The sequence below is a fragment of the Vipera berus genome, assembly GCF_964194415.1.
Source record: "Vipera berus genome assembly, chromosome: Z".
Taxonomy (NCBI): domain Eukaryota; kingdom Metazoa; phylum Chordata; class Lepidosauria; order Squamata; family Viperidae; genus Vipera; species Vipera berus.
Genome location: NC_138205.1, coordinates 133,065,215 through 133,088,768, shown reverse-complemented (window position 1 = coordinate 133,088,768; position 23,554 = coordinate 133,065,215). Strand labels below are relative to the sequence as shown.

At 50.1% G+C, this 23,554-nt stretch overlaps 1 protein-coding gene and 2 long non-coding RNA genes across 3 annotated transcripts in view; all 3 read left to right on the top strand.

Annotated features, from left to right (window-relative positions):
• LOC308678092 overlaps positions 1-23,554 on the top strand; it is a 400,336-nt gene that overhangs the window by 273,907 nt on the left and 102,875 nt on the right. The gene's annotated exons all lie outside the window — the stretch shown is intronic.
• On the top strand, positions 27-12,525 carry LOC308678066 (GTPase IMAP family member 8-like). The gene is made up of 8 exons (XM_081344893.1): positions 27-363; positions 3,773-3,815; positions 5,094-5,710; positions 6,248-6,272; positions 7,857-8,464; positions 9,009-9,033; positions 9,944-10,551; positions 11,092-12,525. Exons 1-8 carry the CDS (start codon positions 28-30, stop codon positions 11,161-11,163), a joined length of 2,334 nt encoding a protein of 777 aa, XP_081201019.1. The 5' UTR covers position 27; the 3' UTR covers positions 11,164-12,525.
• Positions 13,295-23,554, top strand: part of LOC308678094 — an 11,346-nt gene continuing 1,086 nt past the window's right edge. The window contains exons 1-2 of the long non-coding RNA XR_014028595.1: positions 13,295-13,708; positions 14,526-14,597. This is a non-coding gene — a long non-coding RNA (uncharacterized lncRNA). The remainder of the gene's footprint in view (positions 13,709-14,525; positions 14,598-23,554) is intronic.

Here is a 23,554-nt window from a genome sequence, read left to right as displayed (position 1 = left end):
CTGGAAAGGAAAAGTTTAGCCTTCATCATGGAGATGCTCAAGGAACATCATGAGCTGGAAGCTGCTCTTAGAAGACCTCCCTCTCTTAAGGTTGAACCAGTCCAGCCAAATATTTTCCAGATCAGTATTGATCCAGTTTCCGTAGGGGAGCCTTCAGTCTCCAGGTACCAGGTGGAATATCAGATCGCAGGAGAGGAAAATTGGAAAAGTCTCCGTACCGAAGGCCCCAAGGTTCAATTTGCCGTGGAGGATGTCCACCTAAATCTCCAGTACCAATTCCGATGCGCTGCTGTGACTCAAGTAGGGCTCAGTCAATGGAGCGAGGCAGTCACTTGCATCTGTCCTACTTGGAGGCCTGAAAAGGTGAGGAGGAGGAGGAGGAGGAGGGGAGGAAGAGAAGGAGGAGGAGGAATTAGAATAGAATAGGGCTGGAAGGGACCTTGGAGATCTTCTAGTCCAGTCCGCTGCTCAACCAGGAGAACCTATACCATCTCAGACAGGTGACTGTCCAGTCTCTTCTTAAAAAGCTCCAGTGATGGAGCACCCATGATTTCTGGTGGCCAGCTGTTCCACTGGTTAATTGTCAGGAAGTTTCTCCTTCATTCCAAGGGCCGGGAGAAAGGGGGGGGGGCTCGGCAGATAGGCCGGGCTGAAGGGCACAGGGCGGAGGACCATGGGCCCATGGGCCGTGGAGAATGTCTAGGGGAGGGCCAGGAGAGGAGGAAAGCAGGCTGCAAATGGGAGGAGGCGGGGGGGGGGGCTCCAGGAGAAGGAGACCAAGGGTGGGAGGCGAAAGATCCTACACTGTATTCCATGCAATATTAACCTCTTTCCGCTATGTATTCAAGATGGACAGTGATTAATATTTCTATGTTACTGATATGGAAGGATGTAGGTTTATACATATGTTGTAGATAGCACGTTTCAATGTGTGTTGTGTATGTGTACACTTTTGAGAGCAAGCAACAAAATTTCATTTTTAATGTGTGCCAGCGTGCCCACAGTAAAAAATGACAATAAAGCTTATCTATCTATCTATCTATCTATCTATCTATCTATCTATCTATCTATCTATCTATCTATCTATCTATCTATCTATGTCGCTGAGGAGGGCTGCCGGGCTGGAAGGAGGCAGAGGGAGTGTTCTGGAACCATGAATTACAGATGCATTATAATTCTGATCCAGACAGCATAAACTCTGCAGAACGATTTTAAACAAATATTTATTAATCAGGAATCCTAGGCAGACTTCCGTTTGCTGTTAGGCACATCGGTTCATATTCATATCTGTCCATTCTGTCAGTGTAAAAATTTAAAGGGAGATTCATCCCTTGTTCATACGGAGCAAGGCAGCCTTGGGCCTTGGATTCATGCAGAGAGGTAATACAATGGAGCGTAGCCAGGATATCCTGCCATAAACTCTGAAGCTCCTCCCACTTAACTAGATAAGTATGTTGTTGTTAGCTGCGAAGTCGTGTCCGACCCATCGCGACCCTATGGACAACATTCCTCCAGGCCTTCCTGTCCTCTACCATCATCTGGAGTCCATTTAAGCTCACGCCTACTGCTTCAGTGACTCCATCCAGCCACCTCATTCTCTGTCGTCCCCTTCTTCTATTGCCCTCGATCTTTCCCAGCATTAGGCTCTTCTCCAGTGAGTCCTTCCTTCTCATTAGGTGGCCAAAGTATTTGAGTTTTAGCTTCAGGATCTGGCCTTCTAAAGAGCAGTCAGGATTGATCTCCTCTAGGACTGACCGGTTTGATCGCCTTGCAGTCCAAGGGACTCGCAGGAGTCTTCTCCAGCACCAAAGGCCTCAATTCTTTGGCGTTCAGCCTTTCTTATGGTCCAACTTTCACTGCCATACATTGCAACTGGGAAGACCATAGCCTTGACTATACGCACTTTTGTTGACAGAGTGAGGTCTCTGCTTTTTAGTGTGCTGTCTAGATTTGCCATGGCTTTCCTCCCCAGGAGCAAGCGTCTTTTAATTTCTTGGCTACAGTCCCCATCTGCAGTGATCTTGGAGCCCAGGAAAATAAAATCTGTCACTACCTCCATTTCTTCCCCATCTATTTGCCAGGAATTGAGAGGGCCAGATGCCATGATCTTGGTTTTCTTAATGTTAAGTTTCAACCCAAGTTTTGCACTCTCCTTCTTCACCCGCAACAAGAGGCTCTTTAGTTCTTCTTCACTTTCTGCCATTAGAGTGGTATCATCTGCGTATCTTAGGTTTAACTAACAACTAGACCAGGGCTTTTCAACCTTTTCACCCATTGTACCACTTTATGGCAACATCCGAGTACCACCAGTCGCCTAGCAAGGTGTCAAAAACTTGATGACCAAAAAAGGAAAAAAAGTGATAAAGTACAGGTAGTCCTCGACTTACAACAGTTCGCTTAGTGACTGTTCGAAGTTACAACGGCATTGAAAAAAGTTCCCAAGCCACAGCCGAGCAAGACGCCTGCCTGCCCGCCCAGCAGCGTTCTTCCTCCCGTCCGAGGTTTTCATTGTTGTGAACATTTATGTTGAGGATTGGCAGTGGGGGTGGGGTGGGATGTGTTTATTTCCCCTCCCCCCCTCTGCTGGGTGGTTGCAGCATGTTTTGGTCACTTCACATGACCCTGGGACACTGTGACCGTCATAAATATGAATCAGTTGCCAAGCATACAAGACCCTGGAGATGCAGCAACATCTCAGCTGATCGGCGCTTCTTCTGGGCTCAGCAAAAGCGCCAGGATCAGCGCCGAGCTCCCGCTGGAGCCTGGCACTGATTCTGGTGCTTCCGCTGAGCCCCGACAGCCCTGCAGCTCCAGCCGTCTCTCGCTCAGGCTTGTGCGGTGCTGCCGCCGGTTCAGCTCATTCCCCTCCCCCGCTACCACTTTTCTAGGATGGTCGCGTACCACCTGCCAGGTGCCAATGTACCACAGGTGGTACCCGTACCATTGGTTGAAAAGCCCTGAACTAGACTACATTTCCCAGAAGCCATCTCTTAAGGAAACAGCTTTAAGCCTTTAAATGCTAAACGTTCTAACATACAGTTCTCTCAATGATACATTAACCCTGTAAATGCTAAATACTCTAACACAGTTCTTAATTCCTAAGCTAGCTATAAATATAAATATAAATAAATAAAATATAAAATATAAAACGGACCAGCTGAATATATACTGGTCCGGCACAGGGAGCGCTGTGGTAGTTCGGCTGCCTCTAGTTTGCCGGGCTCTGGATCAGGATGGCTGGCTGCCCCCTCGACCTGGGCTGCCTAGATTAGAGTATGGGTCTAGGCAATTTCGGAATATACTATATGACCCACCAGTTCACTACCTTCAGTGGGAGGAGGGGGAGGAGGGGGGGTGGAGGGGAGGAGGGAACAACAGGGAATGAGGTGAGGAGGGGGAGGAAGAGGGGTGGGAAGTAGAGGGAGGGGAGGAAAGCAAGTTGAGGAGGAGGAGGGGGAAGAGCACAGGGAGGATGGGGAAGGGGATGAGGAGAAGCGGGGAGGAGAGTAGGGGAAGAGAGGGGAAAGGGAAGAGGCAGGAGGAAGAAGAGAGGATGAGGAGGACAGGTGAGGAGAGCGAGGGGAGGATGGAGAGGGGGAAGAGGAGGAAAAAGGAGGAGGAGAAGGAGGAAATAACCTGTCATCCTGCAGTTTGGGGAACCTCCGCCTCTTCTCCCCCGCTTGAAATCTGGGTTACCAGAGACACCCCCAGAATCCCTGCCAGCTCGAGAGTCCCCAGCCTCCTTTTCACCCCCGTTTTTCTTCCCCACCAGGCTTGTCAAGAAGTGCCACAGATCGCAGAACGTGTTGATCCGGGTAAGATTCGTTATTTCAACATCATATAAACCTTCTTCTGCCACTTTGGGGTTCAGAGGTTTCGATGCAACGTTCACACGTGCTCCCGGAGTGTTTTCAGAACAAGAGGTTCAGAGGGGAAAACAGCATTTAAAGGTTGGGCAAGGGGGGGGAAGGAGGAATGGTTGGACCCTCTTCCCAGCTGGCTGGGAATCATGGAAAGGCTTCCGGAGAACCTTTTTTTTTAATTGATGAAAGTAAAACTGCTGAACTAACCTGAGAATTGGGCGGCCCTTGTGCGCATTCAGAAGAGCACAGGACATAAGTGTCAGAAGGGACTAAGGTCTTCTAGTCCAACCGCCTGCCCGTGGCAGAAGATCCTATATCATCCCAGAACAAACAGTTGTCCAATCTTTTCTTGGAAACCTCCAGTGACGGAGCGCCCACAACTTCTGAAGGCCACTCGTCCCGCCAATTAACAGCGGACAGAACAATTAGTCAGGAAATTCCTCCTTAATTCCAGGTTGCTTCTCTCCTCGATTTGGTTTTCCATCCGTTCCTTCTAGTCCTGCTGGTCCATGGACCGGGGGTTGGGGACCCCTGTCTTAGCAGCTGTTTTGCATTATGGTGGACCCCATCCCTAAAAAAAAGTTAAACCTATGACCCGGTCCTGAAATTGCAGTCCCTAAAGCATCCCTATGGTCATTTGTACTTCTGACTGACCCCCAACAACACTGCAGGACCCCCCACCTATGCTACCCATCCCACCACCTGCTCCCCAACAAGTTCCACACCAGGTCCCCATAATGGTTTCCCTCTGGCTTTAATCGGATTCTCACCCCACCCCGCTAGGCTCATACTTTCCTCCACCTTGAGCAATAGCCCTTAGACTTACTCAGACTGATATACCGCTTCACAGTGTTTTATAGCCCTCTCCCCCAACCATCTGGGTCCTCATTTACTGCCCTCGGAAGGATGGAAGGCTGAGTCAACCTTGAGACGGTCAGGATCAAACTCTTGGCTGTTAACAGAATTAGCCTGCAATGCTTCATATTAACCAGTGCACCAGGATGGCTCACCACAGAATGGAGTGGGGTGGGATGGGATGGGAATCTGCACGGCTGAGCAGCCCATTGCAGCAACTCTGGGGGATTCCTGTGAAAACATCCCTGAAGCACTGCAAGGCAGAGGTGACCCTTCCAAAGTGCTCCCCATTTCCAACCTGCTCAATGACACCCCGACATGTTGTGAGAAAACGTCTAGATTCCTTTTTTGCAACATTGTCTTCCAAACTCGCAGGGGAGGACGCCGAACTCCGGCTGATCCTGGTGGGGAAGACCGGAGGCGGGAAGAGCGCCACGGGCAACAGCATCCTCGGCCGCCCGGTGTTCCAGTCCATCCTGGAGTCGAAGACCACCACCCTGAAGTGCCAAAGTGGGGAGGCAAGCTGGAAGGACAGGAAGGTCTCCGTGGTCGACACACATGACATTTTCGATTTTAAAAACCACAATGAGACTGTACAACGTGAGATTGGGGCTTGCATCGCACTCTCCCGGCCTGGCCCCCACGCCCTGATCTTTGTGACCCAGGTGGGACGCTTCACTGCCGAAGACATGACAGCTGCAAAGCGGGTGTGGAATATCTTTGGGGTCAAGTCGGCCAGGCACATGATCGTCCTCTTCACCTGCCTGGATGAATTGAGAGAGGAATCGCTGCAGGAGTACATCCAAAAGTCTGACAACCACAATCTGCGGGAGCTGATCCAGGGATGTGGGAACCGCTACTGCGGCTTCAACAACAAGGCCACGGGAGCCGAGCGGGAGAGGCAGGTCTCGGACCTGATGGCGATGGTGCAGAGAGTCGTTTCGGAGAACGGGGGGGGACTCTACGTCAACCGGCTGCACGAGGTGCCCATGGTACGAGATCAGCATGTCACAGAGCAGAATCAAATGGCAGCATGGAACTGGGCGAGGGCAGTGCTCTTTCTGGGCATCTGGTGGAGCTGCTCCATTCACACGAGAGCAAGGGGTCCCTCCTCTCTGGGAGACCCCAATGGGTGGGTGGGACAGCAGAGACCCTCACGTTAGGACAGGCAATCGGGGGGAGGAGGGAGGCTAATGGGTGGAGAGCATGCAATGGCCCCCTCAAGGGGGTCCGCCAGCTCCATTCCCCTTTTTTTCCTGTACCGGCTTCCCCCCACCCCCATCCCTTCCCTCCTTCTCTCCGTAACCCCCTCCTTTCTTCCCTTCCTGGGTCCCTTCTAATCACCTCAGCCCCCCCCCCCAGTTAGCTCCAGAGCAGCTTCTAGGCGAAGCCTTGAATAGGGTGGGGGATCAGGCTGCGGTTTCTGGGCATGAACGGGGTGGCAGCTGGCTCCCTGCCCCACTGGACACGCCGAGACCCCTGGAAGTCGAGACCCCTGTCTGACCCGTGTTTCCTTTCCACTCTTCCAGGCAGCCATGGATCAGGCCACCCCAGGTAAGTGAGGAGGCCACGCCTGGCGTTTGGGGGCCCTGAAGAGCAACAAAGAAGATTAGGGGCCTGGAGGCCAAAACATCGGAAGAACGGGGGCAGGAATTGGGGTTTGGCCAGTCTAGAGTAAAGAAGGACTGCGGGGGACACGATAGCATCATTCCAATATTTGGGGGGCTGCCACAAACAGCACTCCTCACTAGCCTGATGATGTTACTTACTTTGGGTCATGAAACATCTGCAAGAAAACCACCAAAGCTCAGAGGTCCACTGAGGACCCCCATTCTTCTTCCTCCTCCTCCTCCTCCCTCTCCCTGTATCCTGATCTTCAAGCAGACTAGGTGCTGCCTGAAACTTAAAGAGTCAAACACAAGCTAAGCATCAGAATGGATGAGAAACACACAGACAGACACGCACCAGCTTTTATCCAGTTCCAGAGTCTGTGATTGATGCTCCTCTGCGGATAGAGCAGGGGTTTCAAACTGCCGGCCCCTGGGCCGGATGCGTCTTGCCGAAACCGCGCCCACCCCAGCTCCAGCAATGGGGGCAAAAGTTGCGGTATGTCACAACACATCCCGTGACGTTGCGAGTTTGACACCCCTGGGATAGAGAATGGGAAGAAGTGACGATGGAAGGCACGGCAGCCGGGAGACCTTGACATAGGACGGGTCTTTTAGCACAGGGGCCCCCAAACCTTCAGGGACCAGGGACCGGTTCTGTGGAGAGAGGTTTTTCTGTGGACTGTGTGTGTGTGTTTGTGTGTGTTGGCTTTGTGTGCTTTGCTTATTTTTGTGGCCCGGTTGCCAGCATGCTGTGGACCAGTGCGGTCTACACACTGGGTGTTGGGAACCCCTGTCTTAACAGCTGTTTTACATTATGGTGGACACCCCCCACTAAAATTACTTATGACCTGATCCTGAAATTACAGTCCCTGAAACAGCCGTATGCTCATTTGTACTTGGGACCGACCCCAAGGACACTGCAGGACACCCCACCTATTCTACCGGTCCCACCACCGGGTCCCCAAGTTCCCGCTGATCTTTCTCCTTCCACACCAGGTCCCCGTAAAGGTTTCCCTCTGGCCTTAATCGGATTCTCACCCCCCCCCCCAGGCTCATACCTTCCACCTCCCTGAGCAACAGCAATAGCCCTAAGACTTATGCAGACTTATATACTGCTTCACAGTGTTTTACAGCTCTAAGTGGTTTACAGAGACAGCCTGTTGCCCCCAACCATCTGGGTCCTCACTTACCGCTCTCGGAGGGATGGAAGGCTGAGTCAACCTTGAGACGGTCAGGATTGAACTCTTGGCTGTTGACAGAATTAGCCTGCAATGCTGCCTATTAAACCACTGCAGCACTATGGCTCACCACAGAATGGAATGGGGTGGGAGAGGATGGGAATCTGCACGGCTGAGCAGCCCATTGCAAGAACGCTGGGAGATTCCCGTGAAAACGTTACTGAAGCACTGCAGGGCTGGGGTGACTCTTTCCCAAAGTGTCCCCCATTTCCAGCCTGCTCAATGACGCCCCAACATGTTGTGAGAAACGTCTGGATTCCTTTTTGTAACACTGTCATTCAAACTTTCAGGGGATGACGCCAACCTCCGGCTGATCCTGGTCGGAAAGTCCGGAGGCGGGAAGAGCGCCACGGGCAACACCATCCTCGGCCGGAGGCAGTTCAAGTCCATCTTGTCAGCAAACGCCACCACCCTGAAGTGCCAAAAGGAGCTGGGAAGCTGGAATGCCAAGGGGATTTCTGTGATCGACACTCCAGCCCTTTTTGATTCCGAAGAGATAGATAAGTCGCTGAAACCGGAGTTGAAAGGTTGCCTTGAGATGTGCCAGTCGGGTCTCCACGCCTTCATTTTGGTGACCCAGTTGGGGCACTTCACTTCCAAAGATCTGACACCTGCCAAACAGGTCTGGAAAATCTTTGGGGCCGAGTCCGCCAGGCACACAATCGTCCTCTTCACCTGCCTGGATGAGTTGACGGGGGCCTCCCTGCAGGAGTACGTCCAAAATGCCAACAACCGCAATCTGAAGGAGCTGATCCAGCAGTGCGGGAACCGCTTCTGCGGCTTCAACAACAAGGCCACAGGAGCCGAGCGGGAGAGGCAGGTCTCGGCGCTGATGGAGATAGTGGAGTGTGTCGTTTCGGAGAATGAGGGGAAACTCTACGTCAACCATCTGCAGAAGGTGCTCACTGTATGGGATCAGCGTGTCATAGAGCAGAATCAAATGGCAGAGTGGAACTGGGCGAGGGCGGTGCTCTTTCTGGGCATCTGGCGGAGTTGCTCCGTTTACACGAGAACAAGGGCTCCCCTCCTCTCTGGGAGACCCCAATGGGTGGGATAGCAGAGACCCTCATGTTAGGACAGGCAATTGGCGGGAGGAGGGAGGCTAATGGGTGGAGAGCATGCAATGTCCCCCCCCCTCATGAAGGGGGGGCTCCCCCAGTTATACTTCCCCTTTTTTTTCTTCTACCTGCTTCCCCCCACCCCATCCCTTTCCACCTTCCCAGCCTGCCTTTTCCCTTCCTGGGTCCCTTCCAAGCACCTCAGCCCCCCCCCCAGTTAGCTCCAGAGCAGCTTCTAGGCAAAGCTTTGAATGGTGTGGGGGACCAGGCTACGGTTTCTGGGCATGTACGGGGTGGCAGCTGGCTCCCTGCCCCACTGGACACGATGAGACCCCTGGAAGTCGAGACCCCTGTCTGACCCGTGTTTCCTTTCCATTCTTCCAGGCAGCCACGGATCAGGCCACATCAGGTAGGTGAGGAGGCCACGACTGGCATTTTTTTTGGGGGGGGAAGGAGCAACAAAGAGGATTAGGGGCCTGGAGGTGAAAACATCGGAAGAACAGGGGCAGGAATTGGGGTTTGGCCAGTCTAGAGAAAAGAAGGACTCGGGGGGACACGATACCATCATTCCAATATTTGGGGTGGGTGGGTTAGGGTTATGGTGGACAACCCCCCCCAAAAGGTTACTTATGACGTGATCCTGAAATTGCAGTCCCTGAAACAGCCCTATGCTCATTTGTACTTGGGACTGACTCCAAGGACACTGCAGGACCCCCCCACCTATTCTACCTGTCCCACCACCTGGTCCCCAACAGGTTCCCGCTGATCTTTCTCCTTCCACACCAGGTCCCCGTAAAGGTTTCCCTCTGGCCTTAATTGGATTCTCACACACACACACACACCAGGCTCATACCTTCCACCTCCCTGAGCAATTGCAACAGCCCTTACACTTATATGCCACTTCCCAGTGCTTTACAGATCTCTCTAAGCAGTTTGCAGAGTCAGCGGATTGCTCCCCCGCAATCTGGGTCCTCATTTGACCGACCTGGAAAGGACAGAAGGCTGAGTCAGCCTTGAGAAGGTCAGGATCGAACTCTTGGCTGTTGACAGAATTAGCCTGCAATGCTGCATATTAACCACTGCAGCACGATGGCTCACCACCGAATGGAATGGGGTTGGGATGGGATGGGAATCTGCACGGCTGAGCAGCCCATTGCACCAACGCTGGGAGATTCCCGTGAAAACATTCCTGAAGCACTGCAGGGCAGGGGTGACTCTTCTCCAAAGTGGTCCCCATTTCCAGCCTGCTCAATGACACCCCAACATGTTCTGAGAAATGTCTGGATTCCTTTTTGCAACATTGTCTTCCAAACTCGCAGGGGAGGACGCCGAACTCCGGCTGATCCTGGTGGGGAAGACCGGAGGCGGGAAGAGCACCACAGGCAACATCATTCTCGGCTGGAGGGAGTTCGATTCCATCTTGGGGACAAAGACCAACACCGTGAGGTGCCAAAGGGGTGAAGGAAGCTGGCATGACAGGAAGATCTCTGTGGTCGACACACCCAACATTTTCAATTCTCAGCTCGACAGTGAGACTGTGCAACGCGAGATCAGGGCTTGCGTCGAACTCTCCCAGCCTGGCCCCCACGCCCTGATCTTTGTGACCCAGGTGGGGCGCTTCACTGCTGAAGATGTGGCAGCTGCAAAGCGGGTCACGGAAATCTTTGGGGCTGGGTCCACCAGGCACACGATCATCCTCTTTACCTCTGAGGAGGATTTCGGAGGGAAATCCCTGCAGGAGTACGTCCGAAATTCCGACCACCCCAATCTGCGCTCGCTGATCTCACAGTACAGGAACCGCTTATGTGTCTTCAACAACAAGGCCGCGGGAGCCGAGCGGGAGAGGCAGGTCACGAAGCTGATGGAGACGGTGCAGAGAGTCGTTTCGGACAACTGTGGGAAACATTACGTCATCCAGCTGCATGAGGTGCCCATGCTTCGGGATCAGCGGGTCATAGAGCAGAATCAAATGGCAGAAGTGGAACTGGGCGAGGGCGGTGCTCTTTCTGGGCATCTGGTGGAGCTGCTCCGTTCACACGAGAGCAAGGGGTCCCTCCTCTCTGGGAGACCCCAATGGGTGGGTGGGACAGCAGAGACCCTCATGTTAGGACAGGCAATCAGGGGGAGGAGGGAGGCTAATGGGTGGAGAGCATGCAATGGCCCCCTCAAGGGGGTCCGTCAGCTCCATTCCCCTTTTTTTCCTGTACTGGCTTCCCCCCACCCCACCCCCGTCCCTTCTCTCCGTGCCCCCCTCCTTTCTTCCCTTCCTGGGTCCCTTCTAAGCACGTCAGCCCCCCCCCCCCACAGTTAGCTTCAGAGCAGCCTTTAGGCGAAGCCTTGAATAGGGTGGGGGACCCGGCTGCGGTTTCTGGGCATAAACGGGGTGGCAGCTGGCTCCCTGCCCCACTGGACACGCCGAGGCCTCTGGGAGTCGAGACCCCCTGACTGACCCGTGTTTCCTTTCCAGCCTTCCAGAAATACCTCCGTGACGCCACATTGGGTAAGAAAAGACACCAAGGCTGGCTTTCTTTGGAGCTGAAGAACAACAAAGAGGATTAGGGGCCTGGAGGCTAAAACATCGGAAGAACTGGTACAGGAATTGGGGTTTGGCCAGTCTAGAGAAAAGAAGGACTGGGGGGGGGAGAGACACGATAGCAGCCTTCCAATATTTGGGGGGCTGGCAGAAACAGCACTCCTCATTAGCCTGATGATGTTACCTACTTTGGGCCATGAAACGTCTGCAAGAAAATCACGAAGCTCAGAGGACCACTGAGGACTCCCATTATTATTCTTCTTCCTCCTCCCCCCCTCCTCCTCCTCCCAGGATCCTGATCTGGAAGCAGACTAGGTGCTGCCTGAAACCTAAGAGTCACACAAGCTAAGGATCAGTCTGGATGACAAACACACACACACACACACACACACACACACACCAGCTTCTATCCAGTTCCAGACTCCGTGATTGATGCTCCTCTTTGCCCTTAGGGAGAGATGCGGATAGAGCAGGGGTGTCAAACTGCTGGATGCGTCAGGCCGAAACTGGCAATGGGAAAAACAGTCACGATACGTCGCAACACGTCCTGCGACGTTGCGAGTTTGACACCCTTGGGATGGAGAATGGGAAGAAGTGATGATGGAAGGCACGGCAGCCAGGAGACCTTGATGTAGGACGCGTCTCTTAGCACAGGGGTCCCCAAACCTTCAGGGACCAGGGACCGTGTGTGTGTCTGTGCGCGCTTCGTGTGCTTCGCTTATTTGTGTGACACAGTTGCTGGCATGCTGTGGACCATGCTGGGGGTTGGGGAGCCCTGTCTTAACAGCTATTTTACATTATGGTGGACACCCCCCCAAAAAAAAGTTACTTATGACCCAATCCTGAAATTGCAGTCCCTGAAGCAGCCCTATGGTCATTTGTACTTCTGACTTGATCCCAAGGACACTGCAGGACCACCACGCCCACACACACATCTCTGCTACCCATCCCGCCTGGCCCCCAACAGGTTCCTGCTGGTTTTTCCCCTTCCACACCAGGTCCCCGTAAACCTTTCCCTCTGGCCTTAATCAGATTCTCACACCCCTCCTAGGCTCATACCTTCCACCTCCCTGAGCAATTGCAGCAGCCCTTAGACTTATATGCCACTTCTCCGTGCTTTACAGATCTCTCTAAGCAGTTTGCAGTCAGTGGATTGCTCCCCCGCATTCTGGGTCCTGATTTCACTGACCACGGAAGGACGGAAGGCCGAGTGAACCTTGAGCCGGTCAGGATTGAACTCCTGGCTGCGAGCAGTCAGCCTGCAATCCTGCATACTTGCCACTGTGCCACATCAGGGCTCATGGTGGCGGCGTGGAGGCTCTTGAGCAGCGGGTTGGACTAGAACCCGGTGCACGCGCACCTCTTCGAACGGGCAGTGGTGCGCGCGCACCTCTCCAAATGGAGAGTGGCACCGCCCGTTTGGAGGTGCGCGCGCACCTCCCCGAATGGGCGGAGGTGCGCGCGCACCTCCCCGAACCTTTGGAGAGGTGCGCGTGTACCTCCGCGCGAACGGGCAGCGGCGCCGCTCTTTGAGGAAGCTGCCGCGGCCCGTCTGCAAAGCTGCCGCTTTCGGCAGCTTTGCAGACAGGCCGCGGCAGCTTTCTCGAAGAGCAACGCCACTGCCCATTCCGAGAGGTGTGCGCGCACCTCCCTGAATGGGCGGAGGTGCGCGCGCACCTCCCCAAACCTTTGGAAAGGTGCGCGTGTACCTCCGCGCAAACGGGCAGGGGCGCCGCTCTTTGAGGAAGCTGACGCAGCCCATCTGCAAAGCTGCCAAAAGCGACAGCTTTGCAGACGGGCCGTTGCCGTCGGGCAACCGGGAACCGGTTCCATGTCACTTAAAAAAAGTGGCAACCGTGTGCGTCCGCGCATGCGCAAAAAACCATTTTGTGCATGCGCAAAACGTTTTTTTGCACGTGCATGGACACACGCAGCTCCCACTTTTTTTAATTTGTGATGGAACCGGTTCCCAGTGGCTCTTTTCCTTTTTTAGGTTGCCGACCCCTGGACTAGAAGACCTCCGAGGTCCCTTCCAGCTCTGTGATTCTCTAAGGGTCTCCGGCTTGAGCAGGGGGTTGGACTAGATGACCTCTGAGGTCCCTTCCCCTCTGTGATTCTTTAAGGGTCTCCTGCCTGAGCAGGGGATTGGACTAGATGACCTTCAAGGTACCTTCCCGCTCTGTGATTCTCTAAGGGTCTCCGGCTTGAGCTGGGGGTTGGACTAGATGACCTCAAAGATCCCTTCCAGCTCTGTGATTCTCTAAGGGTCTTCGGCTTGAGCAGGGGGTTGGACTAGATGACCTCCGAGGTCCCTTCCCGCTCTGTGATTCTCTTAAGGGTCTCCGGCTTGAGCAGGGGGCTGGACTAGATGACCTCCGAGGTCCCTTCCCGCTCTGTGATTCTCTAAAAATCTCCGGCTTGAGCAGGGGGCTGGACTAGATGACCTCCGAGGTCCCTTCCCGCTCTGTGGTTCTCTAAGGGTCTTTGGCTTGAGCAGGGGGCTGGACTAGATGACCTCCGAGGTCCCTTCCCGCTCTGTGATTCTCTAAGGGTCTTCGGCTTGAGCAGGGGGTTGGACTAGATGACCTCTGATGTCCCTTCCCCTCTGTGATTCTTTAAGCGTCTCCTGCCTGAGCAGGGGATTGGACTAGATGACCTTCAAGGTACCTTCCCGCTCTCTGATTCTCTAAGGGTCTCCTGCTTGAGCAGGGGGTTGGACTAGATCAGGGGTCAGCAACCTGAAAAAGTGAAAGAGCCACTCGGAACCGGTTCCCTCACAAAAGGAAAAACTGGTTCCCTCACAAAAGGAAAAGCCGCAAAAAAATGTGTGCACATGCGCATACATGCGCAGAACAGGGTTTGACTGAAGAGTGGAGCCAAGGCGAGATATGCACCTACCCTGCATATTTGAATTGATTGGTTGAACTTTTTTAGTCCCACTTTTTTTTTTTGGACTGCACATGGCAGAGGACTGGGAGCCGCAGGAGATGGCTGAAAGAGCCGTATGTGGCTCCGGAGCCGCGGGTTGCAGACCTGTGGACTAGATGACCTCTAAGGTCCCTTCCCGCTCTGTGGTTCTCTAAGGGTCTCCGGCTTGAGCAGGGGGCTGGACTAGATGACCTCCGAGGTCCCTTTCCGCTCTGTGATTCTCTAAGGGTCTCCGGCTTGAGCCAGGGGCTGGACTAGATGACCTCCAAGGTCCCTTCCCGCTCTGTGGTTCTCTAAGGGTCTCCGGCTTGAGCCGGGGGCTGGACTAGATGACCTCCAGGATCCCTTCCCGCTCTGTGGTTCTCTAAGGGTCTCCGTCTTGAGCAGGGGGCTGGACTAGATGACCTCCGAGGTCCCTTCCAGCTCTGTGACTCTCTAAGGGTCTCCGGCTTGAGCCGGGGGCTGGACTAGATGACCTCCAAGGTCCCTTCCCGCTCTGTGATTCTCTAAGGGTCTCCGGCTTGAGCAGGGGGTTGGACTAGATGACCTCCAGGATCCCTTCCAGCTCTGTGATTCTCTAAGGGCTTGAGCACGGGGCTGGACTAGAACAGGGCTTTTCGACCTTTTTACAGATTGTACCACCTTTAGGACATGGCAATATTCAAGTAACACCAGTGCTTAGCAAGGTGTCGAAAACTTGATAGCCAAAAAAAAATAAAAATGGGTGGGGAGGTTTGGCCTTTCCTAGTTAGATTCGTTGGTTGTTACAGAAATGGCCGGTTTATAATATTATGGAAAAGTAAAAATGTTGAGGTTCAATGTTAATGCTTCCTTCCTACTATAACAGTGGAAGTCGGAAGTCAAGGCCTTTTTTCCCCTCACTTTCCCGCCCCCACTGTCTCCTACTATTTGCTTTTGTAGTTTTCTATTTTATTCTACAGTCTAATAAAATGTTGCAAACTGTCAAAAAAAAGGGAAAAAATGTACCAGGTTTGATTTCTTCGGTGGCGGTTCCTCTGCTGAATCGCCTTCCCTTTCCACGGACAAACAAACGTAGGATGAATTTATCCCTATTTATTAATACGCACCACTACCAGCTGGCTGGTTGGCTCCTGAGCTCTCCTTCCACAGTGGAGTAAGGATGCAGCAAACGTAGCAAATGGTGAAAAAGCCATAACCGTAAATTAAGCCTGTTTACCTACAAAGAAAACTTGCTAAAAGCAATAGACAAGACAAGGGGGTAAAACTTACTACATTTGTTTAAAGGGATTAAACCTTTTGGACTCACAGCTAGCCTTTGTGAAACAAGACTAACGAGAAGAGAAGAGAATTTGGAATGGAACAGAACAGAAGAGAATAGAATTCAGAAGAGAATAGAAAATATGGAATGGAACGGAATGGAATGGAATAGAATTCAGAATAAGAGTAGAGTAGAAAAGAGTAGAGTAGAATAGAATTCAGAATAGAACAAAACAGAATAGAATTCAGAATAGAATAGAAAATATGGAACGGAACGGAATAGAATTCAGAATAAGAGTAGAGTAGAATAGAATTCAGAATAGAACAAAACAGAATAGAATTCAGAATAGAATAGAAAACATGGAACGGAACAGAATGGAATAGAATTCAGAATAAGAGTAGAGTAGAATAGAATTCAGAACAGAACAAAACAGAATAGAATTCAGAATAGAATAGAAAATATGGAACGGAACGGAATAGAATTCAGAATAAGAGTAGAGTAGAATAGAATTCAGAATAGAACAAAACAGAATAGAATTCAGAATAGAATAGAAAACATGGAACGGAACAGAATGGAATAGAATTCAGAATAAGAGTAGAGTAGAATAGAATTCAGAACAGAACAAAACAGAATAGAATTCAGAATAGAATAGAAAATATGGAACGGAACGGAATGGAATAGAATTCAGAATAAGAGTAGAGTAGAATAGAATTCAGAATAGAACAAAACAGAATAGAATTCAGAATAGAATAGAAAACATGGAACGGAACAGAATGGAATAGAATTCAGAATAAGAGTAGAGTAGAATAGAATTCAGAACAGAACAAAACAGAATAGAATTCAGAATAGAATAGAAAATATGGAACGGAACGGAATGGAATAGAATTCAGAATAAGAGTAGAGTAGAATAGAATTCAGAATAGAACAAAACAGAATAGAATAGAATATATATGGAATAGGACAGAAGAGAATTCAGAAAAGAGAATTCTGAATAGAGTAGAAAATATGGAACAGAACAGAATAGAACAACAGAACGGAATAGAATATCTGGAATGGAATAGAACAGAGTAAAATATATGGAATAGAACAGAACAGAATTCAGAAAAGTTTAGAGAAGAGAATTCAGAATAGAATGGAATGGGAAATATAGAATGGAATAGTATTCAGAATAAAATAGAATGGAACGGAACGGAATAGAACAGAATAGAAAATATGGAATGGAATAGAATAAAACAATAGAATAGAATATATGGAACAGAATAGAATGGAATAGAATTCAGAAAAGAAGATTAGAGAATTCAGAATAGAATAGAATAGAAATTCAGAATAAAGAAATTCAGATTAAAGAAGAGAACTCAATAGAATAGAATAGAATAGAATAGAATAGAATAGAATAGAATAGAATAGAATAGAATAGAACAGGAGTAGAGTATGGAATGGAATGGAATAGATTAAAAAGAACAGAACAGAATAGAGCTGGAGCAAACTCCCCAGGAGAGATGGATGGGGAAAGGAAGTAAGGAAGACGAGGGAGGCAGGGAAGGAGGATGGATGGATGGGAGGAAGCAATGAAAGTTGGATGGAGGAAGGAAGACAAGAATGGAAGAGGAAAGGAAGCTGAGGGAGTCAGGGAAGGAAAAAGATGGGATTCCTTCCTTCTCTGCCTCGTTTTCCTTCCTTCTCTCCCTCTCGTCTTCCTTCCTTCCCCATCCATCTTTCCTTCCTTCTCTGCCTCCCTTGTTTTTCGTTGTCTTCCTTCCTTCCCCCATCCATCTTTCCTTCCCTGCCTCCGCCTTCCTCCTTCTCTCCTTCCGTTCTTGTCTTCCTTCCTTCCCCATCCCTCTTTCCTACCTTCTCTGCCTCCCTCATCTTCCTTCCTTCTTTGCCTCCCTTTTCCTGCCTTCTCTCCCTCGTCTGCCTTCCTTCCCCTGCCTCCCTCTTCTTTCTCTTCCGTTCTTGTCTTCCTTCTTTCCTTCATCCAACTTTCTTTGGTTGCTTCCTCCCATCCATCCAACCTCCTTCTCTCCCTCGTCTTCCTTCCTTCCTCCATCTGTCCATCTTTTTCTTTCCTTCCTTCCTTCTCCATCTCCTTCCCTCCCTGGCTTCCTTCTCTCCCTCCCTTCTCTCCTTCCTTCCCAAACTCCAGAATGGCTCCGAGGGGCTTTACGCTTCAGGGAAAGGTCCTCAGGGTGAGCCAAGCCACACACCCTTACTGCTGATTGGCTGGAGAGGGCCGGCGCTCCCGCCTGAGGCGATCTGCGCTGGCATTGGTGAGGGCCGGCGCTCCCGCCTGAGGCGATCTGCGCTGGCATTGGTCGTTCCGGGTGTGGAGGGGGAGGGGGAGTTTCCCCGTTCTTTTCCCGCCTTTTTTTTTTACCCTGGCCGCCCTTTTGCGCTCCGTCCGTTTACCTCAGGATTTCCCCTCAGGATTTCCTCCCTAAAGTAATAGGATTTTTTTATTTTTGGATTTACCGTTTATTGGACGAACGCTAGTAGGTTTTACGTACATTCCACTGAGAGAAAAAATTCCAGCGGAAACAATGAACAACACTGGAAGTTTTTAAGAAGAGACTGGACAGCCATTTGTCTGAAATGGTCTAGGGTTTCCTGCCTGAGCAGGGGGTTGGACTAGATGACCCCCAAGGTCCCTTCCAACTTTATTATGATTATGAACTGAAGCAGTTCTTAACTAAAATAAGCTTTTTGAGGAGAAATAGAGCTCTCTCTTTCTCTCTCTCTCTCTCTCTCTCTCTGTGTGTGTGTAGAGAAGACAGAATGAGCGAAAAATGAAAGTGACAGAAATAGAATGAGAGAAAGTGACAGAATTAGGGGCAGAAAATGAGAAGAGAGGGAAAGGATGAGAAATAAGATTGAGAGAAAGAATGAGAGACAATTTTCTAGAGGGGAAAAGGGTATGAAAGTGATGAGAAAATAAGGAGAGAGAATTAGAAGAGAATGACACAATTAGAAGAGAGAAAAAGGGAGAGAATGAGGGAATGAGAAAGAATGACAATGACGAGAAAGGGAAAGAATGAAGGTGAGAGGAAGAATGAAAGAATAAGGGAAAGGAAAGCAAGTGACAATTAGAAGAGAGCGAGAATGAGAAGTGAAAAAGAATGAGGGTGAGAAAGAATGAGAATAATGGAAAGAAAGAAGAAAATAGAATTGGGGGAGAATCAAAAGAGGGAGAGGATGAGAAATAGATTGAGAAAAAAAGTGACAGAATTTTCTAGAGGAGAGGGAAAGGAGAGAAAGTGAAAGTGACAAGGAGAAAGGAACAGAATGGGAAAGAGTGAGGAGAGAAAAATTAGAGAATGACACAGAGTTAGAAGAGAACGAGAGGGAGAGATTGAAGAGAAAGAATGAGGGTCAGAGAAAATGAGAGTCAGAAGAAAGAATAATGGAAAGAATGAGAAGAAAGTGACAATTGGGAGAGAATGAGAAGAGGGAGAGGAGGAGAAATAGATTGAGAGACAAAGAATGACACAATTTTCTAGAAGAGAAGGAAAAAAGGTATGAAAGAATGAAAGTGACAGAAGGAGAAAGGGATAGAATGAGAAAGAATGAGAAAAAGAAAGAATTAGAACAGAGAATGACAGAATTAGAGGAGCGAGAGAGAGAATGAAATGAGGGAATGAGAAAGTGACACTGACAAGAGAAAGGGAAAGAAAGATAATGAGGGTGAGAAAGAATTAGGAAAGAAAGAGAAAGAATGACAGAATTAGAAAGAATGAGAAAGTGAGAATGAGAAGGCTATAAAAGGGAAAGAATGAGAATGAGGGTCAGAAAATGAGAAAGAATAAGGGAAAGTGAGAAGAAATGAATGGCACAATTAGGGTGAGAAAAAGAGGAAGAGATCGAGAAGAGGGAAACAACGAGAAAGAATGAGGGTGAGAGGAGGAATGAGAGAAAATGAGAAGAAAAAGAGCATGAGAGAATAAGAGAAAGAAAGAATGAGAAAAGAGAGAGAGATTTATGATTGCATTTTAATGCTTCTTTCTGAAATCTAAGAAAGATCCAGAGAAACCATTTAAGCCCTTTGCAATAAGAGAAGCAGAAAATGTTTTCCACAAACGACTTCCCAACCACACGGCAGAGGGGAGCAAATCTCTCTCTCGGTTCCTCGTTGTTCTATATCGGGGGTGTCCAAACCCGGCAACTGTGGGACTTGTGGACTACAACTCCCAGCATTCCCCAGCCAGCCCTGGAGGAGAAGCGCTTCTAAAAGGGCAGGGGTCTTCACGCTTCCGAGCAGTGAGAACGACCAGCGGAACAGCTTGCCACCAGAAGTTGCGGATGCTCCAACCCTGGAGGTTTCTAAGAAGAGAAGGGACAACCAGTTGTCTGGAATGGTCAAGGGTCTGTTTTTCTTATCGCAGAGGACTTTCCTTTGATTTCAGAAAGACGCATTGAAATACAATCCCAAGAGGGGAAGCTGGGAAGGGAACACCACCAGCAGGTCAAAAGTGGTACGGGGAAAACAAGCGCGTCAAAGCAATACATACCTCCAAAGCCACCTTGGCCTTTTTTACGGAATTGCGGAGGCAATTCGGCAATTCCAAGCACCTCCCTTTTTGGAATCCGTGCAATCTTAAAACAAAGACGTACCAATCTGAAGGCACTTAACAATCCACATGCCGAAAAACGGCAGTCATAACAGGTCCTCTTGGCTTTAACCATCCGACGCGTATGAGAAGTCGTCAAAGATAAAGGGCCGTACCATTACCAAACCACAGTGTTGGTGTGGCAGCCCAAACCGCCAGGGAGAGACAAGATCGAAGCTTTAGTCATGGAACAGAACAGAATCACAGGGCCGGAAGGGACCCCAGAGGCCATCTAGTCCAACCCCCTGCTGGAGCAATCGTGGACTAATGGAGTGGGAAGGGACCTCGGAGTTCATCTAGTCCAACCCCGTCTCTGTGGTCATGTGGCCGGCATGACTAGACGCCAAAGGCGCACGGAACGCTGTTACCGTCCCACCGTAGTGGTGCCTATTTTTCTACTTGCATTTTTACGTGCTTTCGAACTGCTAGGTTGGCAGAAGCTGGGACGAGTAACAGGCACTCACTCTGTTACGCGGCACTCGGGATTTGACCCGCCAAACTGCCGACCTTCTGATTGACAAGCTCAGCGTCCTAACCTACTGAGCCACCACATCCCTTTCCCACTCTCCCAGCTAATTTTTGCCTACGTGTTTCACTTAACATCCCTTTCTTTGTGCTCTCCTTTCCTGGTTCTCATCTTCTCCATCCACCTAGTACATTTCCACTGCAGCCTATTCAGTTTTAAATATCTCTTTCAGTTGACTGTGGGGTTTTTAATTTAATTGGGTTTTAGATTTACTTTTGGGGCTTGAATTTAATTTAATTGTTTTAATTGATTTTAATTTTTTGTATTTCATGGTTTTAACTGCCCTGTAAACTGCCCTGAGTCCTACGGGATTAGGGCAGTATACAAATTCAATAAAATAAATAAATAAATAAATAAATAAATAAATAAATAAATAAATAAATAAATAAATAAATAAATTTTGGAGACCTTTCATTTATTTCTATCAGGCCTGAGGGAAAGATGGAAAAAGAGGCCCAAGGGAAAGTAGAGAAAGAGGCCTGAGGGAAAGATGGAGAAAGAGGCCTGAGGGAATCGTAGCGAGAGACCCGAGGGAAAGGTAGAGAAAGAGGCCTGAGGGAAAAGTAGAGAAAGAGGCCTGAGGGAAAAGTAGAGAAAGAAGCCTGAGGGAAAGATGGAGAAAGAAGCCTGAGGGAATCGTAGCAAAAGAAACCCGAGGGAAAGGTAGAGAAAGAGGCCTGAGGGAAAAGCAGAGAAAGAAGCCTGAGGGAAAGATGGAGAAAGAGGCCTGAGGGAAAGGCAGAGAAAGAGAAACAGGAAATGTGTTGGAAAAATGATTTTCAAAAATGATTTTTACAACCATCCAGCAGAGGGAAGCAGCTATCTCTCTTGGTCCTTCATTCTGCCATCAGGGGTAATTCTCTAAACTTGGCAACTTGGAAGACTGGTGGACTTCAACTCCCAGAATTCCTCAGCCAGCCATGAAGGAGCAGGAGTCTCCAAACATGGCAACTTTGAGACATGCTACCTGGGGAATTCTGGGAGTTGAAGTCCAGAAGTCTTAAAGTTAACTCATTGTTGGTAAAAATGGGGGAAAGATGTTCCTGAAATAACACATTTATTATAGAAATGAATGTTGGCGTGTGGCTCCAGTAGTCTGTTACGAATAGGTGCAAGGGAATTCTTTCTTTTTCCCACCATGCAGTCATTTTAGGGAACAAATGTTTTTAAGGTAATAACGACCAACAAGGTTGTTAAAAAAAAAGATTAGGTGTGATAATAAACGAGCATCCCAAAGGTGCTTTTTCAAGAGGCAACCGGACCTTCCTGTTTTTTCCTTGAGGACCAGAAGCTTCTTCAGCTCCGACTGGATGGCGGGGAATGGAAGGACCCACATTCCTTTCAGACAGCTGGCCACCTGCACCCCTCTAGAGAGTCGTGGAGGCCATCCGGCGGTCCATCTGCGTCCCCAGGGTCACCCGAGCAGTGCAAATGGACATGGAGCCCAGTGATGGGAATCAAATACCTGAACATCCAGTTCTCCGCGTGGACGCAGGCCTGGGCCTCCGAGGCCTAGAACGGACTTCTGGAAGTGACATCCATGCACTTCCGGTGGACCGTTCTAGGCCTGGGGGGGGCTCCTCGAGGTCTCTGAGGCCTAGAACGGACTTCCAGAAGTGACATCAACGGATTTTTGGCAGGCTCTTCTAGACCTGGGAGGCCTCCACCAGGTCTAGAACGGACTTCTGAAAGTGACATCCAAGCACTTCTGGTGGGTTGTTCTAGGCCGAGGGGAGCCTCCTCCAGGGCTCTGAGGCCTAGAACGGACTTCCGGAAGTGACATCCACGCAATTCTGGTGGGGCGTTCTAGACCTGGGGTGGGGCATCCTCCTTTCTAACTTTGCATTGGGGAATTGTATATGGATCTCTTCGGTCTTGGTTTCGCTTTCGAACTGCCTATACCCTGCATCAATAAATATGCTCTTGGAGGGGATTCCCAAGCCTCCGAGTTGGGCTTTATTTGTCTCTGTTCGTCGGAACCGTGACACCGGAGGCCTTACAGAATCGCAGAATGAGAGAGTTGGAAGGGACCCCAGAGGTCATCTAGTCCAACTATCTACTCCAGCAGGAGACCCTTACGGAATCATAGAATGACAGGGTTGGAAGGGACCTCGGAGGTCATCTAGTCCAACCCCCTGCTCCAGCAGGAGACCCTTAGAGAATCATAGAATGACAGAGTTGGAAGGGACCCTGGAGGTCATCTAGTCCAACTATCTACTACAGCAGGAGACCCTTACGGAATCATAGAATGACAGAGTTGGAAGGGACTTCAGAGGTCATCTAGTCCAAACCCCTGCTCGAGCCAGGAGTTCCCCACAGAATCATAGGCCTGGAAGGGACCTTAAAAGGTCTTCTAGTCCAACCTCCTGCTCAAACAGAAGACCCTCTACCATTTCTGACAAATGGCTTGTCCGGCCTCTTCTTAAAAGCCTCCAGGGTTGGAGCAGGCACAACTTCTGGTGGCCAGCTGTTCCACAGGTTAATCGTCTTCAGTGTCAGGAAGTTTCTCCTTAGTTCCAGGTTGCTTCTCTCCTTGGTGAGTTTCCATCCGTTGCTACTTGTCCTGCCTTCCGGTGCTTTGGAGAATAATGTGACCCCCTCTTCTTTGGGGCATCCCCCCCTAAAATATACTGGAATCCTGCTATGATGTCCCCACCCTCCACCCCAGTCCTTCTTTTCTCCAGACTCTCCATGCCCAAATCCCGCAACCGTCCGTTGTGTGTTTTAGCCTCCAGGGCTTGGATCATCCGAGTCGCTCTCCTCTGCCTTTTCGCCAAAATCTCAACCTCTTTGTCAAGCAAAACCGGGTGCCCATTTCCCAGCTCCGGCCTGACGCCTGCTTTCTTTCGGAGTCCGGGAACCGTAGAATCACCGGGCCAGAAGGGAAGCTGGGGAGGTCCTCTAGTCCATCCCCCGCGCTTCGATGTTCTTGGTTCTACCTCCTCGCCGGGTGGGTGAAGATCCGAGCCTCTGAGCCGGGCCTTGTTGAGACGGCTGAGATGGTTGTCTCTTGAAAAGATACCTCAGCTTTTGACGGGCGGTCGCTTCCTCTTTTTGCAATGGGAAAAAAAAAAAAGAGCGAGATCAAAAAGCGATCCG

Bases quoted from the DNA above. Each gene is read 5' to 3' on its own strand.
- LOC308678066 (XM_081344893.1), top strand. From the start codon at position 28: ATGGAGATGCTCAAGGAACATCATGAGCTGGAAGCTGCTCTTAGAAGA. The intron at 6,273-7,856 runs GTAAGTGAGGAG...TCAAACTTTCAG, and splicing joins CATGGATCAGGCCACCCCAG to GGGATGACGCCAACCTCCGG. The intron at 8,465-9,008 runs GTGCTCACTGTA...CCATTCTTCCAG, and splicing joins ACGTCAACCATCTGCAGAAG to GCAGCCACGGATCAGGCCAC.